General features: G+C 38.1%; 2 protein-coding genes across 3 annotated transcripts; both read left to right on the top strand.

The window, feature by feature from the left end:
• On the top strand, window positions 1–6,997 carry tmem45a (transmembrane protein 45a). 2 transcript variants are annotated; one of them, XM_085398979.1, is made up of 6 exons: window positions 1–349; window positions 3,236–3,446; window positions 3,583–3,795; window positions 4,466–4,650; window positions 4,735–4,877; window positions 6,034–6,997. In XM_085398979.1, exons 2-6 carry the CDS (start codon window positions 3,251–3,253, stop codon window positions 6,128–6,130), a joined length of 834 nt encoding a protein of 277 aa, XP_085255105.1. In that variant the 5' UTR covers window positions 1–349; window positions 3,236–3,250; the 3' UTR covers window positions 6,131–6,997. The 2 variants fall into 2 exon arrangements, with proteins under 2 accessions (XP_085255105.1, XP_085255104.1); XM_085398978.1 differs by lacking the exon at window positions 1–349 and adding an exon at window positions 419–656 and having other exon boundaries at window positions 6,034–6,992.
• Window positions 6,998–8,075: 1,078 nt separating this feature from the next.
• On the top strand, window positions 8,076–11,162 carry sft2d2a (SFT2 domain containing 2a). The gene is made up of 8 exons (XM_085398324.1): window positions 8,076–8,299; window positions 8,389–8,478; window positions 8,714–8,799; window positions 8,902–8,983; window positions 10,373–10,408; window positions 10,515–10,573; window positions 10,653–10,682; window positions 10,785–11,162. The coding sequence occupies exons 1-8, from the start codon at window positions 8,234–8,236 to the stop codon at window positions 10,822–10,824; spliced, it is 489 nt and encodes a 162-aa protein (XP_085254450.1). The 5' UTR covers window positions 8,076–8,233; the 3' UTR covers window positions 10,825–11,162.
• Window positions 11,163–11,910: the final 748 nt, after the last annotated feature.

Raw genomic sequence — 11,910 nt, 5'->3', positions numbered from 1 at the left:
AATCTTGGAGACGCCCCTACGTGGCCAGTCGTTTCCTTCATGAACATTCACGACTTTCTACTTTTTTCCTCTATTGTAACTTAAACTGTGTGGACTGGTTGGAGACAATTAAGCGAGTAAAACGAGACTTGGTCAAGAAACCTCCTGCCTGAGGATGAGGAAGTCTTCCAGCTGTGGTGTACGTGCTGGAAATCTTGTCCCGGCCCAGCCAGGCCTGCCCTGGCACGACGGAAAGTAGCGGTTTTCCCAGAGTGAGGAGGGACCGAGCCGTGCACGAGCAGGCGGAGTGAAAGTGCACACGTGGACACCTGAGATTGACGTTACCTCCAACCAATGACCGCACAGACAGGTGACGCAAGCTCACACTCATCCAATGGGAGGGTTTGATAAGAGAAAAGCTCGAAGTGTTTAGAGTAGGGGAGGAAAAAAGGGTTGTGAAACGGATCTGGTCTGGATCCTGCTGGGATTCCGACTCGGAGAAGATGTTTACTTCTTGTGTCTAGGCTATAAGAGAGAGACCCATATTCTTTTCCAAAAGAAAAAAAAAAGATTTTATGTGATTGGGGGGCAAAGTGAAGATGCGTTAAAAAATTTCTTCCCCTTTTCTGTCTGAATACTTCCACTAACTTTTGATCTTCGGAGAAAAACAAACTTGGGTAAGAGACCCTCTCTTTTCCTCTCACAGTAAAGAAAATCAAGCCTACTGTGTCATGTGTAGATAAAATGTAAAGCCAGGTCAAGAAAGAAAGAAAGAAAGAAAGAAAGAAAGAAAGAAAGAAAGAAAGAAAGAAAGAAAGAAAGAAAGGAAGGAAGGAAGGAAGAAAGGAAGGAAGGGGAAAAAAGATTAGGAAGGTCTCCATCGAGAATTATGTACAAGACATCGGGTGGCCGTTTAGACAATGTTGCTGAGTGATTTCACGATTTAACTTCCACAACACTGTTTCATCTCCTGAAGCTAAAATAAACTACTTAAAAAAGAAAAAAAAAACTACTAAAAAAAAAAGAAAGTTCTGATTCTGTCAAACGACTGTTTCCATTTTTTTTCTTTTTCTTTTTGTAGACCTCAAGACATCACTGTCCTCAAAGTTTACGTTCAGGAGAGATAAATCAGAGTAATTTCACTTCAGATTGGCTTGGAAATTTAAACTTGCTAAAACGTTTAGTATAAACCCTTAGAGTGAAGTATCACATATTGTAGGTTCACAAATGTGATGCAGACGCTACTTATTCAGTAATGTCTATATTTAATTTTGGCTTGATCTAGAATATTGTTAATCTTACAGTGGATGAGACGGGATCAGTGGTGGTATGCACCATGCTACATTTACTCAAAAACTTACAGAAAAACCTACTTTATTGAAGTGTGCACCCTTTCTAATTAGCTCAGCTGAAGTTTTTTTTGTTTGCTTGTTTGTTTTTTGTTATATTTTTAATAGCAAAACTCAAACAGGAACACCCTTTGAAGACAGCTGCCTCCCAGACATCCCAGCCTCAAACATATGCACCAAAACCTCTTCATGCTCATAGTTTTGACCAATTCACAGAATAGAAATCATATTTGTACTTGTGGCGAACACTTTTACTACACCACTCCCACCATGTTGGTGTAATAAAAGCATACTTTATTTTATTTTACGTCGTTGTCATAAAAACGGTCTGGCGCAGATGACTAGTGTTTGTGGCTAAACTAAATCAGCCAAAACACTGAATCAGCCAAACACTGATGAATCCTCTAGTGGCTCTTGAGTGCCATGGAGACTGGAGTGTTTTCCTCAGTCTGGAGAGGCTGCACCCCCAAAAGACTGTCGGACACAGATGAGCTGGGTTTAACATCTCAATCGGTTTCTATTGAGTGTCCTCCTTCAAAGGTTTCCTCTGTTGCCGAGCAGAATATTGCCTGGTCATCTCCATCACAAAGGACAGTACAGCCATGTGCCTTTTTCTTATTCTCTGCCTGCTATTCATACCACTCCAGCTTTGCTCTCACTTTACAAAGTGCAGTCATTACCTAAGAGCACTGCAGTCAAACACTTTAAAAAGCTTTCTTTCTTTAATTAAATATGAAGCCTTATGAATTTATAGAAGTCGGAGACAATATCATTATGTTTACCATTCCAGTACCTCTGATCACATAAGTAACATTTTAAGTTAATATGATAAAATTGTTCCAAAGTCTTGTTTTAATGATAATATGAACTATGTTGGACTATATCAAGCTTGGTAAATGATGTAAATTGTTTCTCATTTTGACATGTTTCTCAATATAATGACGTATTGACTGCTTTTCATGCTTTTTCCTGCCTTTTGAAAAAGGAGAATATCAAATTCTGAGTTTTATTTTTTAGATAAGTCTGCAAGTTTTCCTATTAACCTTTTGTTTGACCTAGAAACATAATTTAACTTGACACAATAGACATAGTTTCCACGTCTGAAAAGGGAAATTATTGAGCCTGCATTCTTTCTAATAACCAGCAGGGGGTGGTGATTCTGTTTTCAAAAATATATTTTGGTGCATAATAGACTATTAAAATAATCTTGGTCTTTTTCACCCTTTGACCTCAGTAAAACCTTTACATATGGGTTATAAGCTCAGGCTCTAGTTTCAGCTCTTCTTGAATACAACAGGGTGTTCCTTTTGTAAATGATGGTCCCCGTTAGTCTTTCATTCGTCTCTGATAATGACCAACTGAGATCGTGTGAGTGAAAGTAATTGTTAAGAAACTGGCCAGACAAAGACTTCAGCAGTCCACATAAGTCGGTGCAGGTTTAATGATATTTAGTCATTATCAAGAGGATCCTATACTCAGTGTTAGATGCTGCTGCAGTCTTTGCAAACAAAGTGCTTTTTCTGGAGTGCATGTTAAGAAATGGGTTTCTATTTTTGCACGTAAAGGTAAATGACTCGTGACACTCCTAACAGGCCTCCTCCCACAGCTAGACGCACTTCTGCTGAGCTCAGCTGGAGGACGGTCGCCAACACACACGCTAATTATGTTTGATTACGCTGTTTAACTAAATTATGGGCACTGTTGCACTTTTTTCCCTTTTCTTTTATCCACTTATTCCAGTTGTGCTAAAAATAGATCTTGTCTACTCTTCAGATGATAAGTTAGGTTAAATTATTGTTTGTTTCAAGTCATATCTGGCTGATTTAAATAAACATGTTAGTAGTGGGAAGAAGTGTTTTTGTAATATGTACTTCTAATTCCATGAAGTACCTAATCTGTTTCTCTAGGTGTTGAGAGGTATCATGGGCAGCTTCAGAGGCCACGCTCTCCCTGGGACCTTCTTCCTTGTTGCCGGGATTTGGTGGACGGTAAAGTACTCGATTTGGCATGCCACGCGCAGGAACAAGGGTATTGGTTCTACTCGTCTGGCTAGCAGAGCCTCACAGCGACGGCTGGAGATCATTGAGAGCTCAGTCATACTCTTTTTCTCCCTTGTTGGTAAGCGTGTCCAAAAAGCTTCTTAATGCATCCATATATCAGATATAACTAGCAAGACTCTTCTCGAGTAAATCCAAGACAAATCAGGGCTTTAATTAAGGAGATGTGCGTGTTTCCTCTGATGTGGTGCTTTCAGGGATGTTGGCAGAACAGTTTGGATCGGGTGGACCGAAGCTTCAGTTGTACGACTTCGTAGAGAAACACTGGGACCATCTGCACAGCTGGCACCACGCCACCATGTACTTGTTCTTTGGGCTCTTTGCAACAGTGTCTTTGATTATCCACACCACAGAAGCGGCACCACTGGCACTGGATCGGTTAATGCTGGCAATTGCTTTCTTTAATGAAGGTAAGAAGAATAGAATGTAATCATTGTCTTTGAGATCCTTTGATATCCTTTTTATTTCAAGCCAGTGCTTCAGGGCAGATCGCTTACTAATAAGTTAATCAGTTTAATCCTTGGTTCCTTCAAAGTCTAAACAATACTATTCTCGAAGATAGTCTTACATCTAAAACACAAAAAAATCCTCCATTAGTGTTTGGCCAAGCTTTATATTGAGGGGTTTATGAATGTGCGCCATTATATCCACCTTTATTATCCATCACTGTAATTGTAGATGGACTGTTTTCACTGCTTCTGCCGTATGTTCCCATACAACAGACCAACTTTCATACTCTGATCTTTTTTTTTTTAATTCAGGTTTTTATTTACAACTTGTTGCCTGTCTGTACATTTTCCAATAAACTTGTATAAATACATTTCTTGTTAATCAAATTGAGTTCCTTCCATTCAAAGGTCATTTTAAGTGTACCCTGTGGGGTTAATTAAGCCTAATTTAAACCAAGCACAGATAGGACTTTCTGCATTTTTACAGCATTTTGAGTCAATTATTTTCGCACTGTTTGAATTTAAGACAATCTGTGGCGATGGCTTGGGATAAATATTTGAAGTTTAGATGCAGTTTAACTGATCAAGACAAACACATTTACCTACATTACCAGCTTTTTGTTCTCTGCAGGATTTCTTTTTCTCTACCACCTCCATGGCAGGAGCATGCTGGATGTCCACGTGCATCTGCTCCTTCTGTACGCGGTCTTTGGAGAGACTCTTGTTGCCTTCCTGGAGATCTTTCACCGAGGCAACATCATTCTGGAGCTGCTGCGGTGCACGCTAACGGTGGTTCAGGGGACCTGGTTCTGGGAGGTAAATCTGAATGTGGCTTTATGAGCAGATGTTTATGTTTGCTGATTTATAGTTACTCCCAATGTTTTCTCCTCTAAACCACAGGTTGGTTTTGTGCTGTACCCGCCCCGCGGCCCCGAGTGGGACTTGAAAGATCCCAACAATATGATGTTCATTACCATGTGTTACTCCTGGCACCTCGCCTTCGCCATGCTTATAGTGAGCGTGCTCTATTGCATCGTCAGCTGGTAAGAACCTGCTCCACAAAAGACAATCCAATAAGACATCCCATTGTGATTTAGATATATTCAAAGAATTGGAAATGCATTTTTTTTGTCTTATTTAGCACATAAGGCTTTAAATTGGCCATAGGTGCAGATATAACCAGATACAAGGAGAACAAACCTCTGATTCATATTTAATCAAATTTGGTTTTTGCCACTATTTCACCATAAAATCCAAGAGAGAAAATGTGTAATAAATGTGTTTTTGCTGCTCAAGAATGTAGATTTAAAAAACAGTGTTCCCTCGTTTATCGCAGGTGTTATGTTCTAAAAATAACCCATGAAAGGTGAAATCCGCGAAGTAGGGAACTTTATTTTTTACAATTATTATAGATGTTTTAAGGCTGTAAAAAACCCCTCACTACACACTTTATACACTTTTCTCAGACAGGCATCGACATTTTGACGCGCTTCTCTCTTGTTTAAACACTCTCAAAGTTCAAACCTTCGTAGAAAAATAAGTCCAGTATTATAGAATGAAACCAAAGATCAAACCCTGTTTTCAAGTCCAGAACATGTGAATAGAGCAGCTGCGAGACAATTCAACATTAATGAATTAATGATACGGAAGTAGAGGAAGCAAGAAGAAGGAATTGAGTGAAGTTTTACTCATCTGACTGTTTGGTTTACTTAATGCTCCTTATAATCCTTTGACGTAGACACTGTTGTGTTTGTTGTCTTCTGCTAGCGAAGATTTATGTAGATTTGACAGGCTGAACGAATTCTGTACTGTATAAAAGACACAGCACGAGATTGATTGAAAATGGTCTATAGCCGATCAGGACGCAGAACACATTGCGCTGTTTAAAAAAATAAATAAATGAAAAATTGCACCCCCGAAAAAATCCGCAAAACAGCGAGGCCGCGAAAAGTGAACCGCAATATAGCGAGGGACCACTGTAACACATCAATTAAAAAAAACAAACAAAAAGAAAACCTTTGGATTTCAAAAGTTATACATTTAATTTTAGTTCCAATCATTAGCCCTAGTGCATACCTATAGGGACAAAAATGTACTGTGTTTTTCTATATCTGATAGACACTTGTTTATTTATCCTGGAGACCTGCACAGTTTACAATATGTGTGATTCTCGTGTTTGTTGTTATTTTCCTCTTGAAGTGCGGTTCGCTCCAGACTGAAGAAGACTCCTCCAGTGGAAATGGGACTTCTGAAGGCAAGAGAGCGAGATCCAGAGTCTGAGGATGAGCTTATGTGAGGAAGACTGTTGTGCATCTACGTTGTGGCTCATGAACATTATAGAACAATCAGGGATAAAACGCTCAAATTTCCAGGAGCAGAATAAGAAGCAAGGCACACAGATGTGGAAACTGATGTGGATACGGAACCTTAACCTTAGAAATGCGTCTCTACCTCTGCCTTAATTAACCAGCTGTACAACATTTTAAACGTACTTTTGTTATTACCTCCTCCAGAGAAGCTTTATGATTTGTTCAGTTTATTTTTCAGCAGGATTACTGGACAGAACTCTTGTGGCTTGGCAAAATTTGTGACTGTATATATAAACTATAAAAATATGTGCATCGCCACCTGGATCCAGAAGGTTTTGAATCATTTACCATTGCAAGAGAACAAGACTGGATGTTTCACAACATCACAGCTACAAAATACAGTTTTAATAATAAATATCAAAAGATAACATCTTTTGTGAAAATATAAATTAATCTGGATGCAGAGAGTCGGTTCATGCAAGGTGCGGAGGGGATTACCTACCTTAGTGGAGGTATGCAGTCACAAGCTGCTCTTATTTATTTTACAGCAATATAATTTTCATATACTCTGTCATATCTTTGTTACTACTTTGCGCATTCAATATAAATGAAAAGCTTTTAATGGATTTCATGCTTTACTTTTGACTTGCTAAACTTCTTCCACAGTTTGGTATTCAGTAGTGCTATTTTGTGGTGAAAACGTCACTGCATCATCATGTGTATTACTTGAAAGCACTAGTTGTACATTTTATATTGTTTCATGTTAGCAAGTGACTCAAACCAAGTGTCAAACTATAAAAAGAAAAATAAAATTGTTCAAACAGTAAATTTTTTTAAATTTTATTTAATTCCTATCATTTCCTTCACACCTTGCATAACATTATAGCTAGTATGTAAGTGTTTACAATGTGCTACTCAATACAGAATTTATGGTAGCCTCTATTATCAAATTTTACTTTTTTATATGTTTTAAAGTTGGTTCTCTTTATTCATGTATCCATAATCACCATCATCTATCAGTGGCTCTCAGACAGGGTCATTGAAATGATCAATTAATTTGCGACAAATTATTATAAAGGTGACAGCAAAGGATGTGGTTTCTACCAATAAAGGGAAGTTACTGTGTCCTTTGCTCTCAGCCCCATTCTCTTGTTGATAAGATTGTAGAACATAAAGTTTCCCCTGTCTGAGCTGGTTGAAAACTTCCAGGATTAAAGTTTCAGTAGTGTCTAATAGTTCAAATACTAAGACTACTACTAGCCCTAAAATGCCTGAGAACCCCTGATTTTTAGAACACAATCACATTAATACCAAATGATCAGTCCTAATAAAGTGCTTGTGCAGATTTATTTTTGTCAGGGCAGGGCAACACAAAACATCTGTTGACAAGAGGGATAAACAAAGATGTTCTGTTTTGACAAGATTAAACACTCGGTCTTGAAAAAAGTGGGCCTCTGTGTGACAGTCTTTGCACATTTAATGGAGGTATGATAAGCAGTTCGGTTAAAATACTACGAAAAACGCAAAAGGTGCTTTATTTGATTATTTCTATCAATTCATTCAGAAATGCAAGAGAGGTGTAACAATTTATTTCTACCACTAACTAGTAGAAATAAATTGTTTTAAGCCCAGCTTTACAAAGTAAAGAAGTGAATTATATACGATGGACCAAACCACTTTGTTTTGATTCCCCGGGGAATCAAAACAATTATTTAACTTGTATAGTTATTTTTACAGTTTTAAGAGAAAACTTGTTATCTCCGAAAAAAATAAATAAAAGTGGTGTCTGGACCCTCTTGTTCACTCATGGCTGTACTGGGTGGTGCGTTTAAATTTTTCTAACACTGAGTCACGTCTGGGAAAAAAAGATCAGAGTGAGACGTCTTTGCTGCTGTTCCGGTTCAGGTGTGACGATGAAGTGACCCACCTGGCCAGGTAAGGTACTGGCAGCTCATCCGGCTCTCCCTCTGCTGGCATGTGACGCTGTTGTCCATTCACACAGATCTGAGAAAACCCGGCAAAGTTCCTATCAGTTCAGGAAACAACTATAATTCTTCACCAATTAAGCCGAATTTTAAAGCTCCTCGGGCATGGATAAATTAAAGTCGGTTCTGAGCGGTGAGGAGGCGCGCAGAGATGACCGGAACATTATACAGGTAAAGCCTTAATCCCATCTTTCACTGTTGTGGCTAGTAATCTCAGCTGGATCATTAATCGATCGTTTATTCAATCTCTACTAATGCAGCAAATGAACCAAGCTTCGACTTTAGGCTGGGGCACACGTATAAAGGGATTCATCGCCTGCTTCGTGGTGGGAGCTGCATGCACAGTTCTGGTAAGAATTTAATTTCTGTGTTTTTTGTTTTTGTTTTTTCTACGACAATATTCAGTCGCTCTCCACAACGAGGAAGAGCTCAGAGAAAGCTGGTGTTGCCCTACTGGTTCTTCTTGCTCTGAGGAATGCTGAAGATGTGATGCTCTTTCATTTGGCGACACTGCCTAGTCCCTCCTTAAAGTGAGGCTTATAAAACATGACGTGTGATCCACCTGCATTCACGTGTGTCTTGCAGGGAGTGTGTGTGCTCTTCCTCCCCAAGATTGGGATCACTCTCTTTATTGTCTTTTACACATTTGGCAACATATGTGCTCTGTGCAGGTTAGTGATGAAAAAAATACCTTGAAATGGGAAGCTTATTTTGCATGTTTTACACACTTAATACATGCTTTTCTTTCTTGCACATTTCACTGTGTCCAATAGCACAATGCTTCTGATGGGCCCAATGAAGCAGCTGAAAAGGATGTGTGACAAAACAAGAGCGCTGGCTACTACCCTTATGTTGGTAAGTGCAAAAAATAAAAATAAAAAAATCAACCCCCAAAAGACAGAACATGTTACACAAACATGAGTGGACTGAGTTCAGTAAATTTAGATTCATTGCAAAAAAAATTCTGTTTTCCTTAAGAGTTCAAGAGCTGGTTAAAGGTGAAAGGATTGCATAACACAGCTTTCTGCTTAGAGGATTGCATGACAACACCAAGCTAGAGTTCATAAAACTTGGTTGTGGATGGACTGACAAAAATCAGACCCTGATGTGCAAACGTCTCTCTTTAAAACTACAATATTTGCTGTGATGGAAGATTTGCTCTCAGAATGTCCCACAGCAGGTGCAATTAGGTTACCATCCTCTTTCTTTCAGTGCTCAGTATGCAAATATTTAAACTACATGTAGGTAAATAATTAAATCAGACACTAATGTGACACCTGTGTTGTAGATCTGAAGATTTTCTCAGCTTTAATGTGGTTATGAGCATGGCCATGTCGCCTATGTAATGCCCAAGCATCATACTTTGCAGTTCTGACATATACAACTGGAAGCAAGGGTATTATAGTTAACTAACAGGCCCTAAGAGATGTTAGTGCAAGTGAGGGAGGTCATCACTGGGCTGAAACAAAACAACATCAGATAGAAACCAAAAACTTTAGGGATAGCCAAATGAGCAAACTGGTAGAGTCATAAAAAGAAGGAATGCACTGACTCGCTCAGCAAAACCAAAAAGCCTAAGGGAAGACCACAGAAAATATAAGACAGATGAAACCAGGATGACCTTGTACCAGAATGAATGGAAAGGAAAAGAAGGAGAGAAACTGCTCATGATCTGAAGTGTACCACATTATCTGTAAAACATGATGGAGGCGATGTTATTGCATGGGCATGTATGGCTGCTAGTGCAACTTGGTTACTGGTGTTTATTGATGATGTGACTGTTGATAGAAGTTGCGGGATGACCTGTGAAGTGTGCAGGGGTATAAACTGACCAGACTGCACTTCACAGTGCAAATAGACCCAAAGCAAACTGCACACTAACCCAACAGTTTCTCAGGAAAAGAAATGAGAAAATCAATAGAGCATGCTTTTCAGTTATTAACTACATAACTGAATGCAGAAAGACTCACAAACTAGGAGTAAATAAAGGCAGCAGAAGTAAAGGTCTAGCACAGCAAGACATTTGGTAATATCCATGGTTTCTAGACTTTAAGCAGTCAATGATTTTTATCAAAGTATTAAACAATCCTTATATTTACAACTATGTTAGTTTGTACAGTTAATGTGAGAGCCTAAAAATGAGGGTCTGTGTCCAAAAAATAGCTGTACTTCAAAAACAGTTTACACAGACTTTTGTTAAAACCCTTCAAATTAAAGCTAAAAGTCTCTCTGTCATTGCTTTAGACTTGTCTCGTTCTGACTCTCTGTGCGGCTTTCTGGGTGAGTGAGCCTCCAAAAAATACTTATGATCACTTCTAACTTTATCTGTTTATCTGTTGGATTAATGTCAGTGTTTGATCCCAATCTCTCTCTTTTTTTCTCACAGTGGAAGAACTTTGGACTTGCTTTGTTGTTTGTTATCTTGCAAGTCTTGTCATTTACCTGGTGAGTCTCTACATATCTAATTAAAAAATTTTTTCAGTCTTAAATTGTTTTTTGTTACATAAAATGTGTGTGTTTTCAGGTACAGCTTGTCATACATCCCATGTGTGAGGTTTGTAGATTTTGCTCCATTTATTCAAATCTTCTGTATAAATAATCAGAAAAAAGTGGTGTTCAAAGCCTAAATGTCTGGTTTATGTTCTTTACCTTCCAGAGAAGCAATCATGAGGATGCTGGCCATGTGCATGAAATAGGCCATGTGTGTTTGCGGTGAAGGTTCAGCTTGGATGAAGTGTTGAAGAATGGGGCAGGTCTCTTACTGAAGTTGCTAAAATTGGCTCCTTTAGAGAGTCTCTGGCCCTTCCTGCTGCTCAGACATTTGTTTATAGGTGAAAAAGAAGCAAATTTTCTATTTATCTTTCTCAGTTGTGCTTCATTGATTGATTGATTAATTTTTGGTGACCACTCAAATTTAACCAGTTTATAATTATTGTAGACTTTGTTTGTAATATGTGTAAATATCTGTAATAAATCAGTATTTTAAACTTTTTAAATTTGTTGTTGTTGATTTTTGTTTTCATCTTGCTCAGAAAAAATCTATTTTTATTAAAAGTTCTTATGGTCTTAAATTGTGTTGGTATTTGAATGTGAAGCTCAAATAGTTAATCAGGGTATGAACAGGTCCTGTTAATATTATAATATGCAAAATGTATTTTTTTAAATGGTGAATTTTTAGTTATCAGGAATTATCTCTCATTTAGTATAAGTTTATATTTTTGGTTCTTGTTTCTGTTTTCAGAACTAAACTGTCAGAAAATCTGTTTCACGTTAAAACTCGAAGCACTTATTTTTACATCTATTTGTGGAGCTTTTAAGACCTTTTCTTATTATTTTGTTTCTAGGGAGCCTTTTTTGTAAAGTCTTTTTGTTGGACATTGGCTTCCTTTTCGCTCATTTTCAGTCCAGTCCTCGAACCCGTCCATTTAAAGAGGAATGTCTTTTGTTTTCTGAGGTCATGAGTAATTCAAGCATAAAAAAGACCCCGGGCTTCAGAGATTAACCAGTGTGACTTCTAGCAAAGAAAGCACCATTAAATTTTATTATCAGGCACTTAGTTACTAGCGACCTGTCACAAAAAGCCAAAGTTTGTAAAATGTGCAAATTCTTAATCGTTTCTAGAATTTAAAAACTGTTTTCCCCTTATATTCTGTAGTTGCATTTATGTTTGCATATATTTCCCGTTTTCCTAGCAAAATATAAAGAAATGAGCGTTGCTCAAGAAAGAAAACAAACTTTTGGCGAAGTTTAAAAAACCGCGCGCCTTTCCGTAGCGTCACGTG

Source organism: Rhamphochromis longiceps, linkage group LG23, assembly GCF_057381845.1.
Source record: "Rhamphochromis longiceps isolate RC_006_pf linkage group LG23, R_longiceps_female_GT1.1, whole genome shotgun sequence".
Taxonomy (NCBI): Eukaryota; Metazoa; Chordata; class Actinopteri; order Cichliformes; family Cichlidae; genus Rhamphochromis; species Rhamphochromis longiceps.
The sequence above is the reverse complement of the archived record's forward strand: the minus strand, read 5'-3'. Positions and strand labels throughout refer to the sequence as shown.